Below are 20,727 nucleotides of genomic sequence, written 5' to 3'. Positions count from 1 at the left end.
CACAGTGTTGTGTATTATAATATATAATACTCCATTGTTGTATGCGGAGTTTATATTGCCCTCTTGTACTCCAGTTCTCATAGAGGAATTTCTTACCCTTCGTAAAGAGGGTAAAGCCAATGTGGGCTGGTATCTCTAGGTATGACTAGGCCATTATGAATAGCTGCTATAGCAGAAATTACTGTGGCCATTTGTCTTCTCTTTTACAAATTCTTTTACAGAGACACCACGCATGAGGTTCCTAAGTTCACATTAGAAAGTGCTCAAGGTACAGCAAAACAGGCAGTCCTGTTACTCTCATTGAAACAGAGCAGAATGGTTCCTTAATATCACACAAAGTTAATTCAGCAGTACATTCCTATTATCTGAACAACTTTAAAGTACAGCCTTTGGTTTACGTGTAGGCAGGTAAACTCTTCTAATGCAGTATCATGAAAAAAATCCTGTAAAGACACAAACCTGTCCTACAGTTGCATCTTTAAGGGATATTCATCCCCATTCTATAGAAGATTAGAGTTCAATCCCAGAAGGGCAGAGCAGTTGCAGATGTCGCAGTATTGCGTTTCCTGTGTTTTTCCCATGACAAAGGATTCTGCATGCAGTACATTTTCTTCCTGAAAGAATAGGAAAAGATATTTCAATAGGCTGTGACTATCCAACATAGGATTACTAGTGGACACCTAAGAATATCACTTCCTATATAGAATTTGTTAGCAAATTCTGTGGCTCTTTGACCATGAAGTCTCATGTTTAAGTACTGCTAAAATATTTCGCATCAGTTCTTCATGAAATTCTAAATTCATGGTAACACAAAATATATAATCTGCATATTTGCTGAATTTGAGGTCTTTTATCTAGGAAAAATATCCCTTCTTGCTTTTTCTCCACCTAATTTTCCTCCATGTCTAGATAATTTCCCCACCACTTTTTCCAACTTAACACTTCAGACAAACTCATAACTATGATCACTGCAACTACAAAAGAATGGGGAACACACTGCCCAAAGTGAACTTTTTTTTAACAGGAAACCACCAGTGGCACAGGAGCCAAGAATCTTTTAACTCCCCTATCTCAGCATGAGAGCCTTCAACTAGACTTTTCCTTTCCAGATTTAATGTTAATCAGACATCTCTACTATTATTATGACTTGTCCTGGCCATCATAACCACCCTGTATTATATACAGGTGGGGAACAATATCAGGTGTTGAAAGAAAGGAAAATTATTCATTCCAGCTAGAGTAAAGAACAAAAGACAAGAAAACAATTTAACAAAATTCAGATGAAGGGCTGTTAAATAAGGTGTCATCTATCTATTTGCTCTGTGCTGAAAAATTTGAAACACAGTGAGGAATTCAAAATTAATTCAAGACTGGTGCTACTAGGTCAGAGTTTTGGAAATGATACAAAGAGGGTTTTATCCAGCTTGTTATCTGTGTTTGTCAGTTCATTATGTATCAAAGGTGCCTGGATTTCATAAGATAATGACTCACTGACCTGAAGTGCAAACAAACACAGAAACTGTACATAGAGGCCCTTTCTCCATCACTAGCCTTTGATAGACAAAGGTCACGCTCTTTTAGTTATTTTATGAAAGACAAAGGCCATTTTTTTTTCTGATAACCATACCAGCTGAAATGAGACTTCACCTGGAAAGTAACCAATGGATCTGCTATGTCCTTGCAAAACTTGGGGTTTACTGTATTTTTACTGTGGAGTACTGTTTCATCTGTTTATTTATTTGGCAATTTATAGTCCTTAAGTATTAACTACATATGTGTAAAAAATGAAGTTTTCCAAAAGCATTCAACACTTTTTTCCATGTTGATAAAAGATGTTGAGGGAAGTGACTAGCATGTGACATAAAATATAAATATATTTTAGAAACTAAAATTGTCACAAAGAATTCCAATGCTGCTGCAATCTTTTCCATGCGTGAGTTTAGGTGTAGCTACTCCTAAATACAAAGGAAGGAAATTCCACAGGAAATAGAACTCTCTGTTTCAGCACAGCTACTTTTGTCAGTTTGCTTAGCATGGACCTTTCTGGAGGGTGTAAGAGCTTGATGAAAATGTGTGATGAAGAACTAAGCACTGCTGTCCCCAGATCCCATCTAGCTCACCAACGGTCAGCATAAAGCTGGACAGACCTAATATTATTTTATTTTATGTTCATGAAAACTGAGTTCTTAAGTAACCCCAGGTTGAAGACTGGGACATAAACATGACTTAAATCCAGGGTACTCCAGATCTGCCTCAAGATACACGATCAAGCCAGTAATAGTCCTTAATCTTAATACACGTTTGCTAAACTGCATGAATGTTCTGCTGCCCCAGTCCTCCCTTAAAAATAAAAAGCCGAAGCCCTTGATGAGAGAGAATATGTGCAGAATGACGGACTCTCCTATTACGACCAATAGTGCAGGTTTAGGCTTTTTCTAGAAAAGTTGTCTATAGATCTATAGATTATATACTGCAGGACAGCAGTCTGATAAATAGCACAGTCTGCAAACATCATGAGGGAAGTTGGATCTTGGTGGCTTTCCCCCTCCCTCCTCTAATTTAATCCAACTTGTTTCAGTTTCATTGCAGTCAGCATTTAATTGCAAAATAACATCTAGAAAAGCACGTACTAGTCTCGTGCTCAAAAGTGCCTACATTTTTACAAATCCTTCACCTATTGTCATGTATCTGAGTCATCCATATGACTGATTTTGTGATTTATTTTTCAGGTGGTCACATAAACCCAGCCGTTTCATTAGCCATGTGCGTGACTGGAAGATTAAAATGGACCAAATTACCAATTTACATATTAGCACAGCTCCTGGGAGCATTTGTTGGAGCAGCAGCTGTCTTTGGGATTTATTATGGTGAGTACACCTTAGACATGCTCACAGGACAAAGTAGAGGTCAGGCAGTCTCTAAGGCCCCAATTTTTCAATGAACGCCAAGCAGGCAGAGGACTCCGTTCACACAGGGCTAATGGCAGGACTGAAGCTAAAGCCATAAAGAAGAAAGGAAGAAGCATAAATAGCTTGAAGGAAAAAAGAAAGGCTCAAACCTTCCAGGTTATCCTACAACTTTTTGGAAACACTAATACTCCAGGAAACGTTCTGAAATTTAGAAAAATTGTTTGTGGGAAATCAGATACTCTGAGATCATGTATTTCTCAGTAAGGATTTTAAGTTACTTAATAGCCAGGATATAGGGCTATTCATCTTCCAAGCAAATTAGAAACATTAAAGACCTGACCCAAGTGCCTGTAGGCAAGTATCACCAACATCGTTCATTAAGGTTACAGGATATTAGATCAAGTCCCTCCTGACTGAACTTCAGACCACCCTATAGAGCTAGCTCTCCAAGGCAATGAACTCCAGGTAGAGTGATAAAGGGGTCACATACTAGAAGAGAAAAAAAAAAGAAAAAAAAAATTACCCCTATCCTTGAGGCATGTTTCTTTTACACGGTGTGCCACAAAAGGAAAAAACTTAGTAACAGACTCCCTGACTTGATGAATCCACTCAGTCAGATCAGTTGCTTCAATCACCTACTCCAAAACTGCATCTACTGACCCAGCCCATCTCCTCCAAAGCCTCTCTCTGTGTCTGTAGACAGTGCTGGGTCTAGGTGCAACAGAGAAAAAAAACTAAAATAGAAATGCCTATTGTATATCAGCTAGGTGCTCAGTACCAGTAGTAATCACAAACAGGAAAATCTTTAGGAACTGTGGTAACTGATTTGGGTTTGGTGGGGTTTGTTTGTTTGGGGTGGGGGTGGGGGGGTAGGGAACTTGTTTGTTTGTTTTAAGGTTAGTGTTAGAATTAGGAAACTATGGTATTCCAGAACAGGATTCCCATCTGAATCTAGGTCCTCCTCAAACCAGACTACCAGAATTAGGGCTGTGGCCAGGATGCAGCAGCACGTCAACATGCACATGGGGTTGGGGCGATTCATGGCATTCTGCCAAAGGGTAGCAGTAGGATAGGGAGCCAAGATAGAGAACTTAGGGCTAGGGTTAGAGACTTCTTCCTGTTATTAACGACCGCAGGATTTTCTCATATCCCTGTATCTGTTCAAGTACTTTACCCTCCACTTAATCTTATTAATTCCCAATCCTCTTCTGTACTTCTTCCTTCCTGCAACTTGCAGGAGCGTCGTGTACTCATTGAGGTCCACTGAAAACTCACTGCTAGAAAAACAGACATAGGAGCTCAACACCTCCACCTTCCTCATACACATGTATTTAAGCTAGGTACTTTCATTTTCAGCAATGCCCCTGAAAGAGCGAGGGAATATATATGCTAGGCTACTGAACATGAGGCCTTTCTAAAGGTGTACAAAGTAATTCACAGCTGAGAAATTTTCTTTTCCTTATGCTTTTTTTTTTCCTAATAGTTAAATGCAACAAAATAATCTGGCATTGCAAATGAGAGAGCCTGACCAAATTAAACAACTAAATATTCTTGGCACCCATGCTGTGGCCTTAAGCAAAGCTAGAAAAAACAGGGGCAAGGAGAAATAGATTTGTCTGCTAGCTTCAGGAGAAGCTAACCATCCTCACCATGACTTCCATGGGAGATAAGGGAGCTGTTTCTTTACTAACAAGTATCACCAAATTACTGGATCCAGTAGTGAAATAAAGTCATAGCGTTTGTTATTCATGTCTGTCTGTGCAGATTTTTGAGTGCTTCATCTTAGTGTCTTCCTATTTGTAACATTTCAGGGCTTGCCAAGGCAGCAAATTATTCCAACACAGAAGTCATATTATACTATTTAAAATATGCTTTAAATACAGTAACATAAATATACATGTATTTTCAATACACATAGATCTTTACAATACATATAAAAATACACTAACTTAAATACACAAAGAACTGAAGTTCTGAGGCTAGCCTCTCCCCTCATATCTTGGATGACTAGCATAGCAGTTGGGTGTAAAGCCCGTGTAGAGTGAAAAATTCTAACTCCTTTAGAAGAGGAGGTCTCTCAGGAGAGATTCTTCCCAGGAGAAGTCATTGCACAACTGTCAAATGGAATAGTGGTGGCTGGGAATCCACAACAGTACAATCAGGATGTATGCATTTTTGGGGGCATCATGCCAAATATAGCACCTCTTTCTTACAGAATAACGCAACTGTGTTCAGAATCAGAAAATGCTCCTTGGCACTGAGTTAGGAGCAATGACCAGGGAAAAAACAGCCCCATTTTGAAAGCTGTGATATATAAAACAAGTACTTCAAGGCACAGGAGGAGAGATGAGACAGGAAGGTATGATTAGCATATCACCTCAAATCCATTAACTATGCTCCCAGAAAAAATGATAAGTTTCAGTCAAGAATGTGAAGTGCACAGATCTATCACATATTCTAGTCCTAGAAAACCTAGTGTTTTTGGAGAAGTGCAACCAGGTAATGGCTGTTTTCTATAGATGCCTTTATGGATTATAGCAATGGAAACCTTGAAGTCACAGGACCTAATGCAACAGCACATATCTTCGCAACATATCCAGCTCCGTATCTGTCCCTCATAAATGGATTTGCAGATCAGGTAAGTGCACTTGCTGTCTTGATTCTACAAATTGAACATACTGAAAACTGTAAAACCAAGCAGTAAAAAACCCAAAACATAGATCTCTAATGAGTATGATGAATCTCACCATTTTGGTCATACATCACTGTGTACAATAGCAATGAGAATGCGATGCTGTTTATAGGGGTTACACTTTAGTTGTATTTTACAAGCAAGATAATTTCAAGTCGTTCTTTTCACATACACCATACTAATTGTTGCACTCTACGTCTTTAATGCAATATATGTAAGAGGTTTTCCCCATCATAAATCAATGTTTCTCCATAAAGTTCAGCAAAGCTATGTCCATTTACATAAAAATCCAGCCCATTTTGTGGACCTACTATTTCTTAAGTAATGCTTAAGCAGCCAGTTTAACACATCTTGAACAACTGAGTTTTCTGCTACCATAAACCTCCTCTCCAACCTTCTCTTTGCAAATAGATTCGTATTATCTGTTATTTTTCAAATGACTGACTCTGAAAAAGTCTCCACTTTATTTCCAATCTGTATCCCCTAATCCCACTCATCCAACAGTGAAAAATGAGGTTTCATATCTTCTATCTACTTCTAATCAATTTACCCATCTTCAGGCATACATGAAATAAACACTGTGTAAGCAAGCTATGAAAAGTAGGGATTGCTGAAGCACAGGAATTCCTTACGTAAAGGACTTGAAGATTGTGCAATCTGGCTTCAAAAAACACAAACATGGTTTTGAAATTTTATAAGAAAGACAATTCTGATCTTTGGATCAGTCAGACTTTTCCATAAGATCTTTTTACCCATGGATGTTTTAAAACAAAAATTAAAAACAGATGAAATTTAAAAATTATTTTTAACCCCCCCAAACTTAAACTTCTTTAAATCAGTATAGAAACTGAACGTTTTGACATTGCTGAAACTTTTGTCTGTTTTTCCCCTAAGTTAACTATTAGCAAAATCAACATTTACAAAGCATTTAAGCAGAGCAGCACTTCCATCAAAGTAATTCCAAGAAAATTTCCTTCATCAGCTCAATTAGCACATGCAATAGAGTTCACGTTACAGTTACACATGCAACCTTAATTTAGGTAATTCCTAGTTTTTAACTGCTCAATTTTGACTTTGTAGACTTCACTTTTTTTTCTTACATTATGCAATACCTGGTTAAAGAGGTGCATATTTAGTCTGATTTATCAGTGTAAGCTACAGTCACATAAAATACTCTTATATCAATGTAACCGATTGCACTGCCATAGCAGAACTACCAAAAATCAAGTAAATGCAACTGTTAAATTGATAGGGGAAAAAAAAAATGTGGAAACAAAGCACCAGACCTCACATAGCAGATGCCTTTTAAATCCTCTATTCTTTCCACACCAGGTTGTTGCAGATTATTTTTTTTTCAGATGTCCATAACACATGTCTTGTCTTTTTCTTTCAGCACAGATACAAAAACTTCTCATTACTGTAAAGTAGAGAGGCACTGGGTTCCAAATTTTGCTACTCTGTATAGTGGGATAAATCTAAATACCATCTCTAAGCCACCACAAGCCACAGAGCTGCCATAGTCCCTCTTTTCATTATTGGAAGGAATCTGCACATATTTACTCAATATTCTTTTCTTTGCATTGGCCAGGTGATGTCAACAGCTGTTCTTCTTCTGGCTATATTTGCTATTTTTGACACCAGAAATAACAAGGTACCAAAGGGCCTGGAGCCAATTGCCATAGGACTTCTTATAATTGCTCTTACTTGCTCCTTGGGAATGAACAGTGGCTGTGCCATGAACCCGGCCAGGGATCTAGGCCCAAGGCTCTTCACAGCCATTGCAGGATGGGGGATGGAAGTATTCACGTAAGTATGCCTGGATATGAAGTAAAACGCTCTTGGCTAAAATTGCTTCCTAGGAAAGTAAGATCCTGATTCAACATGGTACCAAGTCAAACTTTATGTACATATAGGTAATTCTTTGCATACCAGAAGAAGCTATTCATGCACTTTAAGCCAGACATCCTCTAGGAACTGGGCTTTAAAAAGGATTTCCTGCTCCTAAGGCAAATCAAACATGCATTATCTCTAATATCAATCATTGTTTCAAGCAGACCCTTCCCAAAATATTAGAGTTCCTTAGAGGTCACTGGAAATATGAGTGCTTTCTTCTCTTGTCCTGCAGCTTTCAGAAAAAAAAATGAAATCGTGAGAGAGTTAGGTGGGAATATTTATTGGGTGCTGTAAAAAACACAGACATATCAGATTGATTTAGCCTATTATTACTACTGAGTTATTGCAGAAATATACAACAATCTAAAAGCCTGACTTCCTGCCTGGGAGCGAAGGAGTGAATGAAAGCAAACTCCCTTCGTTTTCCCACATTTCAGAGCACACTCTCAAATCCCTGTGCATGCATGTGTGCACGCACGCACACACACACTCTTGGCTGGCCAAATGCACAGCTAATTAGTTGCACATCAAATCCACAGCTTACACATATCCACTGTAAGAGGCACTCTGGGATATCTAAGTAAGAGTAATCTGTCATCAGGAGGTAGATCTTTTGGTTTATTTTTGTATAGTTTGTTTTTCCAGTTATTTACAAGTAGGAATCCCCAGAAGTACTGCAGACCACTAGAGAGCTCTGTTTAATAGAGATTTCATTTTAGCTACTTCACCAAGTACAAGTAATCTGTATTTATTTAGTATGACTTCCATCTACACAAATCATGTGCCTTAGTAAAGACAAAACCCCAAAAAAGCTAGGCACAGCATAGAAGAAATGGGCACATAGTCACGCTGTAGGCCAGATCCAAAGCTTGGATGTAATGCAGCTCTGGGGAGCTGCTGGCAGGAGGTTGGCAATCTAGCCCATTTACCTCCAAATATTTCCTCGCCAGCAGCTTTTACCACTGTACCATTAGACTGCACTTTCCCCCTCCCCCACCAAAAAAACAGCAGCACACAGAGTGACATCCCACACCTAGGTTTCTCCTCTCATGCCTATTTAATTATAAGTAGTTGTTGACTATAATGTTAATTATAGTGTCATGTGCTATAATCTGTAATATATTATGAAGTTGGCTATTATGTTGCTGAAAACGTTTGGAAGCCTGATGGTACTGTAGTCTAGTCACAGAATACCCGTGAACTCCCCTCTTCTCCAACAGTAAGGTCTTATTTACATTTAAGAAATTAAAAGAAGACTCTACATCTGTACCGATAGGGGCTCTTCCCTAATTTAGTTTTAGGATTTATATACAGAGAGGAAATGCATCCCCACTGTAAAGACCATACTAAGAAATTTAAAAATGGGAACATAAAAAATGAGATACGAAATCTCTGGTCGTTGCCAGAATAAAGTTACAGCCGTCTGAGGGACATATAAATTGAGGAAGAAGTCTTCCTCCCTGCCTTCAGTTTTAAGGCTACAGCTATAACCAAGTTTTCAAGGGAATGATACAACAGGAATATATTCTCATCTAGTTACAGCATAGATCTAGGTTGGACTTAGGAAGAACTTGAGCTTTGTTAGGTAGCTGGAAACTTTGAATCAATTACAGGCCACAGGAGGAATCTGAACGATTGTAGCTGGGATCCTGAACCACCTAATGCTCTGCTGGCATTACACGTGTGTGAGAGACTTAAGTAATGCAGCAACAGTTGACAGCTAAACCTTGGATATGTCAGCTTCACAGGAATTCACAACCTTGAGGCAGGTGCTTAAGCTCTCTAGTGAAAGGCATGCCCAGGAACTGGGACCTAAGCATTAAACCTCCACAGTAACACGAGAGGAGTGCTGCACAAACCAAACAACAGGAAATACTGAAGACGCATTGAACATTCATTGGAGCGAGGGTGGAAGCATTGCACAAGGTAACCCAGTCATTCTCTGTCCAGGCCAGTGAGTGTTCAAGTGCTGCCTACAGAGCAGCCAGGGACCACCAGGAAAGCCTCACTTTAGAATAGATCAGATACAGAAGGATGAGACTCTCTACCCCCCAATCCCAAGCAAATGCTCTAAACATTGAGATAATTGGTTCACAGGGGGGAAAAACCCTCTACCCTTCTTTGTGCTTGCAGGTTCAGTAAATTCTGGTTTTATCATGTTCTCAGGCAGGGAACTGCAAGTAGACCGGAGGGGAGCTTTTCTGCTGGACTATGGAGTTGTCCAGAGGATAGGGAGGCAGTTGAGCAGGGATTTTCTAAATGTTGCTGTTATTACATTTTGCACAAAGGCACCTGGAGCAGCAGTTTCCCTGAGAATCTAGCTAGGGGACGCGGGCTATGGTGTGGTTTCCCTAGCCAGTGCAACTGGCTTTGTTTTGGTTAAAGGCTCCAATTAGAAGCTGTTCTGACCTGCTGCAGCTGAAAAGGGGATATCTGTCCAGCACCCTGTCGAGAGCACCATTTTGCACACAACAGATGTAGTCAGCACTGTGGCCTGCTCCTGCAAACTGCTCCTCAACCTGCTGGGAGTAGGTGTCACAGATGGCGACCATCCCCGTCACTGGGAGACAACTGCTGACTTTAGAGACCTAAATGCTTCTACCGATTTGTCCTAAAACCACGGAGATAACCAGGAGGCTTGCTTAAGCATGCGCTTAATATTCTAACAAGCTTATGAAAAGTTTTGGGTCGTGAAGTTTCTTTCGTCCGTAGCGAGAAAGCAGCCAGAGCTTTGAGTACAAATACCGGGCTCCAGGTCCTGAGGAGCGGAGCGGAGCACGAAATGGCAGCGAGAGCGCGAGAAGCGGCCGCGCAGAGCAGTACTTCCCACCCGCATTTGAAGCTAGCCGTGGAACGTTTCGCCCCCGCTCTACTACGCGCTCCTCCGCACCTCTGCCCAGGCGGGGTCTGACCGGCCACGGCCGCAGCGCCGAGGCGCGGTTCGCCTTGCTCCCTGACGGCGGTGCGGGCCGGGAGCCGCGGCGGGCAGGGCCCGGCCGCCGCCGCCGCCGCCAGCGCGGTAACGCTGACACCTCGTGGCCACCGGCCCCGCCGACGGCGCCGGGGACCAGTCGCCGGAGTGAACTGAACTGCGTTTTGGGGAGAGCCGGGAGACGCCCCTCTTCTCTGCACGGGGGTTTGGATGGCGACGCGGCCTCCGAAACATTCTGCGTTCCTCCCCGAGCGTAGAACGGTAGCCAGGCGCCTTCCACGCTGCCCAATGCCTGAATATAGGTACGTATCCCGGAATGTGTTATAGCAAACAGCGTTAGCTCACCCTCCCACAGCAGCTGGCTAGGCACGAAACGTATTTGCAAGTCTAAAATGGGCCAAAGTTCCCAGTCCCTATAGCTTATACGCTTCAGTTTCCTGGAAATTTTTTGCAGTTAACCAAAGCGCTGCTTGCCAGGCCCGTGTGCTGCCTCCTCCCCTTCACGACTGGCTCCCCCCGCTCTGCCTGACAGCAAAAACACCTGATGAGGACAAAGGCATAGCTGGATGTTTTCCTGCTAACTTGGCAGCAAAGCTGTAAACTAGGGTATGAGGGAACTAAGGTTACTTCGGTGTAGCTATCTGTACTTGGCACAAAGTTCTTGCTCCTGTGTCAATGAAGGAGGATTGAGTGCCATGGAAACTCATGTCAGCTGTGTCCTGATCGCATTTCAGCTTTGGCATCGCTCTCTATAAAGATTTTACGCCCATCACCCTAGCAGAAGGGTGTCTAAAGCACAGCTGACAGCAGCTGCTGCAAATACAGGCCATGATTTGGAGAAGGTCATGCAGAAGCCAATGAGGCACATGTCAGTTCATGGAGCAAGCAGAGAGAGAAACCTGCCAAGAAACACCTTCATTATACGCCAACGTACGCACGCGGGCACACAGAAGACTACATGCAAGTACTTGATACAGATTTTGTTGTGCTGATTAATTCAATAAAACCTTAGTCCATGCTTGTTCCAGAAATTCAGGGGCTCAACAGACATTCATGACTCAAGAACACACAGATCTATAAACTCAGTAGAACAGTATCAGGAGTTATTTTATATCCTCAGGGCAAAATATAAATAATTCCAAAGGCAAAACATGCACATCTAAGGCATTTCTGAACAAGGAATAATATTACCATCAATAGGGCACTGTGAGATTAGCCCTGTTCCATTCTCGTGTTGTAACTTAACCACAAGTTCACTTCTGCAAAAATCTATACAACTGAGTGCTGAATAATTATCCTTACAGTTTAAAAATTCCCCTGGCAGCTTCCTGTGAAGTTCCTCTCACAGATGAATTTGTCCCTTTGTATTTCTGGAAGAAAAAAATTGTTACTTCCCCATTTTCAATATGCATTAAATTGAGGTAGCTTGGTTTTCACTGCAGACCCGCATATTCAATTAATACAGCACATTATCAAATCAAAACACCTTCATGCACCAGTACCGTTAAGAAAGTCTGTGCTCTGAAAGCAATACTCAGTAGTTTACTGTCTGAATGTGGACCTCTAGGAAAGGGAGAGCAATTCTACAAGCTCAAGTCTCCTGCATAAAGATGTTGTTACTTGTTGTTTTATACCATTTAATGGTGGATGGTGGACTTGCTTCTTTAAAAGTGTTCATAAATCTACACATTTAAAATTAAATCCTAGTAACTGTGCAAAGACAATGCAAACATTTCAGCAGAGCCAAAAAAAAGCCAGACTTTCTCACTGAACACAGCAATTCTAAAAAAGATTAAGTTTTAGGTGTATAAAACTTCTAAACTCTTATTTACCTCTTACTGAAAGACACCACATTTTAAACACAGAGATAAGACTCTACATCATGAAATTTGAGTCTTGACCACTCTAGTCAAGTATAAGCCACTTTACAGTTGCTGTGTTTTATTACATTCCTTAAGGCACATATACTCAAAATCAAGTATAATTGTTATACTTGTCAAGAGGAACACCATATATACTATTGCAGGCCTGAACCTGCAAATCTCCATGCAGATGAGATAACCCATCTTTGCAACGTATATTTGCATTAATCACTCCTGAAAACCTATTCATGAGCATCTGACAACAGCATCAGTCAAAACTGCTGTGCAATAAATATGTCTCTGTTTATTTCATTGTAAGTCAATGAAGCCCGTTTTCCACAAGGGAGAAATTATCCCTTGCCCCCAAAGCACACATGCAGTAAAGAGGCCTTATCTTCTGAGGTGCAAGTACAGCATGTAGACCAACATGTCTGGTGGTTGTTACTTAGCATTTCAATCACAACATGGGCAGGACAGACAGGGGTTTCATCCATTTACAGAAATGTGAGACAAAATAGAAATGTCTACAGTATAGTGTGTGACACACCACTGCATTTGCTTAGTGTCAAATATAAGGTAGGGTATTCACTACAGTAATAAATAATGATAATTCTTGGGGTTTTTGTTGTTTGGGTTGGTGTTTTTTTGTTTGTTTGGTTTTTTTTTTTGTCTTACAGGGCTGGAAATAATTGGTGGTGGGTCCCTATAGTTGCACCTATGCTGGGAGGTGTACTTGGAGCAACGATCTATATTGTTCTTATTGAAATTCATCACTCGGATACTCAGCCAGAAGAAGAAAACGATGTGTACGATAAATATGAACTGACCAATATGGAGTAAGAAGTGAAGAATTTTCTCTCTCATTCTGTTGTGCAGTTTTTACAGAAATGATTGTTTGGACCATTTTATTAAACCTGTATGCCTCAACTGAAAATTCACATTTCAAAGCAGAAAAAAAATCTATATAGAAAACAAGTTCAAAACTGACCTCTTTCCATGAAACATTGGGCTGATTGCATTCAAAACTGGGAACTTGGGGGTGGATAAATTGTTGTTCTTTTCATATGGCTTTCCAATAAAGTTGTCTCCTAGATGAAATTGTAGTGAGATGATGCACTGACCTGTTAATTCAACACATATGATCTTAATCATGTTGCCTAATTAACTGAAAATAGATGAGATATTGTTACAAAACTGCATACATAGGTAGTTAATTGGTTCAGTGCTGAATTAACATCTAAAAGCATCACTCACTTCTTATAGCCATTATTTAAGAATGGCTTGTCTGAAAATTGAAAACAATATGCGAATTACCAAATGTCAATCGAAGTAGTTTTAAATAACTTACTAAATTTTTATGGAACCACTAGTTGAACAGCAAGGAATCAACTCATCAGCGATGAGCTTTAGTAACTCAGAATACGATCACAAAAGGTAAAACCCATGCGTTACAAGATCAACACCAAAAAGACAAAGCTGTACTTCCACACAGGTTCTTCATAGTAATAAAGTTCAGTTATTTTTAAACTATTTACTTGACCTTTATGCTACCCAATATTAAAAGCCCAACCTAGAATATTATTCTGAACCTTTTCCACTGTGCTTTCTGGATACAATTCATTCCTGTGGAGATGGGCCAGCAACAGAGGCTTATGCTGTGCAGACATCAGCACAAGGCCTATGTCTATACTGTAAAGCTTTAAAGAGGCCTTCTGCTGCTGATCTACGTGGGGGGATTTCATCCACTTTGTGGGAGTAATTTTTATTTTGGTAACAGTAATTAAATTAGAAACTGTCTCAGACCTAGTCCTAGATCTGAATTCCCCAAGGAAGGCCGGCTCCGCATCAGAGTTCTGAAGCATGGGTTCTCTATTACTAAAAGAAGCAGTTGGACATGTACCACTTTCTAAATAACCAGCCTTGAAAAATGAAATTTTTTCTGCTTAATCATTGTGAATTGAAGGTATCAAAGTTCATTTCTAATACGTATACATATATATATGGTTGTTGGTGGTGATCATGAATAAATAGACATCCTATTCAGTGATGCTCGCTCCTGAGCTATTTTCATGGCAAAACTTCAGGGTACTAGTTCAATGTACTCATTTTGGGGTGCTCTTCCCTTTGCATTCCTACAACTCTGCTCACTAGAATTCCACACTGTTTTCCAATTTCACTCTTGAAGGGAGGAACCCATTGTGTTGCCAGTAGTAGCCTGTGCACTTTGGTGACATATCCACACAAGTGGTTTGGGAAATACTGTGGTCAGAATCTGCCTCGGCATTTGGGCAGATCAGGCCTGTGTCACTGTATGTCTTTATCACGCTCCCTGGTATGCCACGCCAAATTCATGGCAGCAAAGGGGTAGCATTAGCAGGTAAAGCAAAGCTTCGCTTGCTGCAGCCCTAAGTCAGATGATGCTGTATACTCGAGGGAGCATAATTCCATTTTTAGTTATGTTTTTGAAGAAAACTTACAGAACTGTAATGAACTCAGGTTGCCCAGAGACCATATCAACCCTGTGCAAAATGCTCATTTGATTCAGCATTTCTCTGCATTAAAAACTGAGTTACTCATCCACATTTGACTACACTGTGCCATTATCTGGAGTGCCACAATAACAAGAAGCGAGGGTTTACAGAATCAGTCCTCAATCTGAACAGAGGCAGATACAGGAAAGTCAGGAGTACAATGTGATAATTATTCCTAACTGTAGACCTTATACTGGCAGCACAGACAAGATAGTTCATCTGTCCTGTATATCGATAAATTGTGCTATATAAAACAAGATGGTATATAAAAGCGGTTGCAGACTGAGCCTCCTTTTGCTCCCCCTTGCAATGAGCACTGTCTCTTGCCCCTTGGTGATACCTTGCAGGAGCCCTCCTAGGTGGCTGCCGACCATCTGTGTCTGGAGAGGGATTACTTAGGTAGGAACAGTCAGAGGGCTGCCCTCAGGTCTGAAAGGCACTTACTCTTCCACTGTACATGAAGTCGTACATTTTTTCAAAATCCTCCTGATCACAACAAGTTCTGCCTGTAAATCAACATGAAATCTTGTTTTGCCTACTTATGCCATTCCTATGCACTGAATTTCTGTATAAGTGTTATTTACTTGTCTGAAGTTATCAACATGCAAATCATAAGCAGTGACACACTAGCAAGATAGCATAGCAATATCTAAAATACGCTCTCGAGTTGTCGTCAGTTCTGTGCTTGCTTAAAGAACTTATTTTTAAACTTTAATTAATCATTGAATGTATTTGTAAATTCTTTGAAAACACCTGGTTCTAATACCACAATTCATACCAACTTCACAAAAGCCATAATTTCATTCAGGAGCAAGGTGTTATAGACCTGTCTCAGATTTTACATAATTTACATTTATAAGAATGAATTCCTATTTTAGGGACAAAACTCAGTTGGGTCTTAACTACAGAACCATGACCAGTATCTCCATAATATAATGGGAACAATAATAACCATCTCATGTTGTGAGCTTACACAGACATCATGATCTGTTTTGTGCAAAGCAAAAAAGTATTTTTAAATTGCATAAACTATGCAATTTTCTAATATCAACTGATATTCAGTGGTTGCACTTGTGTTGAATTAATGTGATACAGCTTGTGACAAGAAACAGTTTTTTCAGCTGTAAGACATTCTGGTTAATGAATAGTAATCAGGCTTGATCATTTTAATATTGAAAAAAATTCATTTTCAGAGCATTGCTCAACTTTCAGTCTGTGTTTGTTCTTTTTCTTTTTTTGGGCAATGTGTTTGTTCTTTAGAGCTAAACTTAGTACTGAAGTAATTTAGAGAGTCACCCTGCAAATAGTACTGGGTTAAAGGTTGGCTACTGCGTGTTCTTTCATAGAAGCCAGTGGAATTATTCATAACAGGAGGCAATACAGGCAAGGATAAGTGCTCAGAGAATCGAGCTCAGACTAGTGGAAACTGTACTTTCTTGTAGTTTTGACTTTGGATCTGCATGAATGTGTTGTGGTTCAAAATAAATACAATCAATCCCTAATAAATGCATTCCAGCACTATTTTTATTTTTATAAAAAAATCTCCCCTCTGGCACCTAAGGATATATTAAGAAATAAATAGCTGCCTATTATGACCTACAATGTTTTATAGCCTTGTGCTGGAAGAACACATTGACTAACAAGCTGTATTCCCAGAGCGCAGACCCTGTGGCAGATTTTGTGGGTCAGAAGCAGTGCCAAAACAGAGAAATGCTCATATATGAATAATGACTACTGCTGGGCCAGGAGGCACCCGTGCAACAAGAGGGCCAGACCCGTCGCCTCTGGACCTTCTCCTGTTCCTGTCTGCAGCCTGCCTAGGGATGCTTTCTGCCACAGTTTTCCCACTGGTCTAACAATAGCCAGAACCTAGGTGGGATATTTTGCTTAAGTCCTTCTTCAGAGAGAGATTGCTTTTGAGGCATGCATATATCACATCAGATTCAGCCTACAGTTCTTACAAAATGCCCCAAGCTAATTTGTCTATCTTCTACTCTATAGACTTTTAACAGAGACACACTTTGCTCGTTTCATTTAAAAAACACATGAAAACCTGTTCTGTGGGGGCAAGGGGAAAGGGAAAGATTAGGAGCTTAAAATATACTGAGGAAGCCACAAAAAAAAGGAAAAATTTGAAGTGGCAGCAGGTACTTTATCCTCCATCCATCCTGATGACCCTTACCTTCCCACCAGTCTTTCTGATTTTCTGTTCTCCTTTCTTTATCCTGCCAACATTGTGTGCTGTGCTCTGTCTCTATACAGTACAATACACCTCCAGAGATTTAAATACAGCATGCTTTTCTCAGTTACTTATGAACCTTAAAGTTCTCATGAGAGCAAATTCAAGTTTCACCTCACATGCTTGTTTTTTGGCAGTTGCTTGCATTTTTTTCCCCCACTGTTCCCACCAAACAACCTTGTGCTGGAAAATACAGCAATTAACTGTAACTTCCAGTAACAGCTGCTCTTTTTCTGTTTAGTACAATTGTTATTGCATAACAGATTACTTCTTTCAAACATGTACAATTTTTAAAGCCTTCCTTTTTCAAACCACTATTAAAAATAGCACAAGATCATCCAGAAAAAAATATTCTGTGCACATCAGTTAGTAGTTTTGATTTTCATATTCTAGTTTGCACTTACAACTTGTTAAAAAAAATTATAATTATTGTACTGTGAGTGTGTCTTCCTTCTTATTTGCACACTCTAAGGGCATAGTCTCAGAGGAGAAAGTAGTAGGCAAATATTTTTAGCCATTGGTGTTTCTTTGTATATTTGAATCACAGATTAAAGAAATCCATATAGTATAAAGCTAGATATGACACATTTATGTCGTTTTTCTCTCTGCTGACCACAACTTCCTTCAAAAGGTGTTACTAAGATAAGGAATATGAATATTACAGCACCTTAAATCAGCAATAATCAAGCTTTCTGGCTGGATGACCCTGTTACCTCCTTCCTTTTCTTTGACAGAGGAGGACAGACTAATACAGTCCATCTCTGACCTGCCCAGAGACTGAGCAGTCTGCTTTAAATTATTAGAAATCAAGCTTTCCTTTCACACTCCAAACACTGCTCCAACTATCCAGAAATCAAGGATCTTGGGTACACTGACAAATAAAGAAATAATAAAGAAGAGATGAAACTCGAAAAGCTGGTAAAACAGAACAAGCCCTTTTGGCCAGGTCAGCCAAAAGGCTGATTGATAAATGCTTGGTTACTTCAGAAAATGGTGTACATTTTACTGGGGAACACAGAAATAGACAACAGTATGAAGTAACATTGTCAAAGATTGTCTTTCTGTTCACCTATCAGAAAACTCATGTCTGTTTTGGATGCAAATTCTAATATTCTCTGTATCACCAAGACAACCAGTTTGGGCACATTAATACTATTATTTCCTCAGCATTAGGCACATAATAGTCTAATAGGTCAAGAATACTTTCCACACCCTCAGAACTAACAGTACTTTGTTTCACTGCACAACTCTTCTCAGGAAACCTTGCCTGCCTTCCAGTTATTAACAGGTCTGTGAATGAAAAAGCAACAAAGCAAACAATATGTTAAGACTTGAAAAGTCAGCATCTGAATAGAAGGAAATGAACAATCTCAACCAGAACTGAACAGATGCAACACTTTCTGTAGCGTGACCGAGGCATCGAATAACAAACATGAAGCCTAAGCAGCAGCACGTGCTTGACAACAAACATTGCTAAATTAAAGAGTCGTGTGTTTTGTGAATGCCTTTTAAATAGACTTACAAAATAAGTTATATTTGACAATAAAAGGACTAAACTGCAGCGGTGGTGTTTTCCAGAGAAAAGGAGCAAAATTTGATGATTAGAACATTTTCAGATTATTGAAACAAAGTAAAAAAAAAAAAAAAAAAGGAAAAAAGGAATGTAAATCTCAGTGGGAAAACAGTAGTAACTTTCTCGAATTAATTTCCAGCCCTGCAGCCCATCACAAGAGGCAGTAAGGACCTTTCCATTAAAACTGCACAATACCAAGACCAGAGTTGTTTTATCCTCATTTCCATCTCAGATGTTCAAGACATTGGCAACTGATGGCTATGCACTGCAGAAAACTTCTGCTATGTAACCGTTCTACCACCTAAGGAAAAAAGCCTGTTTGGCTTCAGTGCAGAATTTCATCTCATACACATGTAATCCGCAATGGGTTCATGTTTTTCAGGCTATAGAAAAAAACCACGTGTTTTTGAAGATGCTAGCACTGAAGAACAGCTATCAGAAACACGAATAAAACCAGACATGAATCCAGCTGCCAGATTACCATGGAACCCCGGGGGACAAAGCAAATGCAAAGACTACTCCAGCAAGTCTTAGGGGAAGAAAGCAACAACAGGCAAACCTTGACCCAGAAATACACTGTCTTCACACCTATGAATAGTCTTTACAGAAGAATGCTTCAAAGACACAGGCCATTTGTAAACATAATGTATATGCAAACACCACTAGCACTTCAGAGGCTTCTGATCCAAGAAAATATGATGGCTGAACAAAATATGGATATGAACACACACATATTTCAATCTGCTCTGTCACAAAAAAGACCTACTACTGAAAGCTACAGAATACTGGAAGGCATTATAAGCCCCATTTGCTATCACAAGTGGTTTTCTGAAATTAGAGAAACACAAGGAACCAAACCATACATCTTTAAAACAAATGACAAAAATCTACCTAAAATATTTACCCTGCCTGCAGGTGGATCTGTAGCCTTTTCTTCTTCCAACTCTTTACCTGGTTTTCTAGTACAACTGGCAGCAGGCCTCTGGTTCTTTGTCTTGGGCTCCTTGACTGTGGCCTTTCATATCCATTGAGCACCAGGCCCCATCCAAAATATTCCATTAAGCCAAAAAAAGCAAGTTCAAGACATATTTCAAAACGCATACAGTTCCACACAATTTCAAAATGTATACTGCTAGTAAACTGGTCTTCCAACAATTCATCTGGCAATTACACTCCTTTTCCTTGATTTTGATCAGATGTGCTGCTTACAGCAACCTGGCAGGACAATAATTATCTCACTAAGGGGGATCTACAGTACATGGGATTTGGACTTACCCCCGGGGAAATCCTAGAAAAAGAGACATAGCTCAGGCAGTGGTGGATTTTATTTGTTATACACTATTGACTCTGAGAAACTGGGTAGTTAGCTACACCACGTTACAGGATATGATGCATAAATCAGTAACAATCAGCTTGTCTTCCAGATTCTGGATGGAAAATGTTTAAGGTTAACAGAGTTCTTATTTGTACATCTGATTTCAGGTAATTTTGTTAGAAATTAGAAAACCAGAAACAAACATATTTCCCTAAAAAATACTAAGTGTACTTTAGAGCACAGCTATCTGGGAGGGAGGAAAAAAAAAAAAAAAAAAAGGCCATTCTCTCCAGATGTAGAAACTTCACTCCATTCCCAAATAGCAAATGTGTACAGTTTATAAAAATGAAAACTTGTAAAAGAACTTCTATGATCTGAGCCTTTTTGATGGTGTTTTAACATTATCATGACTGAGATAACCATGCTCAAAAATAATTAGTTTGCTTTACTTTCAAACTCACTTTTCCTTAATAGATTTGTAACACCATACCATCTGGCTATGAACTTTGCTTCATTTTTTCTGATGCTCCTGAAGGTGTTCTACTCTGTTCCAACTCTTCTGGACTTTTTTTTTTTTCAATAAACACAAATGTAGTCCTTTGTGTTCTTATATTTGGTCTGATAAACACATCCTCCTCCATGATCACCTCACTCCTCAGCTTTGGTATACACAGTGAAGCTCCCTGACTCCATGCACGTGGTATATCTGACTGCAGAAAAGCAATGTGTTAGACAGCAGGCTTCCAAAATTTACAGCTGCTCAGTAAGCCCTAGAGGTGGT

At 39.8% G+C, this 20,727-nt stretch overlaps 1 protein-coding gene across 4 annotated transcripts in view; it reads left to right on the top strand.

Annotated features, from left to right (window-relative positions):
• The window catches only part of AQP9 (aquaporin 9), a 28,175-nt gene extending 13,840 nt beyond the window's left edge, over positions 1–14,335 (top strand). For all 4 annotated transcript variants that reach the window (XM_049812238.1, XM_049812241.1, XM_049812240.1 and 1 more), the window contains 4 exons: positions 2,730–2,867; positions 5,429–5,547; positions 7,190–7,407; positions 12,966–14,335. In XM_049812238.1, the coding sequence (XP_049668195.1) occupies positions 2,730–2,867; positions 5,429–5,547; positions 7,190–7,407; positions 12,966–13,128 (638 nt within the window). In that variant the 3' untranslated portion in view covers positions 13,129–14,335. The remainder of the gene's footprint in view (positions 1–2,729; positions 2,868–5,428; positions 5,548–7,189; positions 7,408–12,965) is intronic.
• Positions 14,336–20,727: the final 6,392 nt, after the last annotated feature.

Source organism: Accipiter gentilis, chromosome 10 (assembly GCF_929443795.1).
Source record: "Accipiter gentilis chromosome 10, bAccGen1.1, whole genome shotgun sequence".
Lineage (NCBI taxonomy): Eukaryota > Metazoa > Chordata > Aves > Accipitriformes > Accipitridae > Astur > Astur gentilis.
This window is presented reverse-complemented; position numbering and strand designations above follow the sequence as displayed.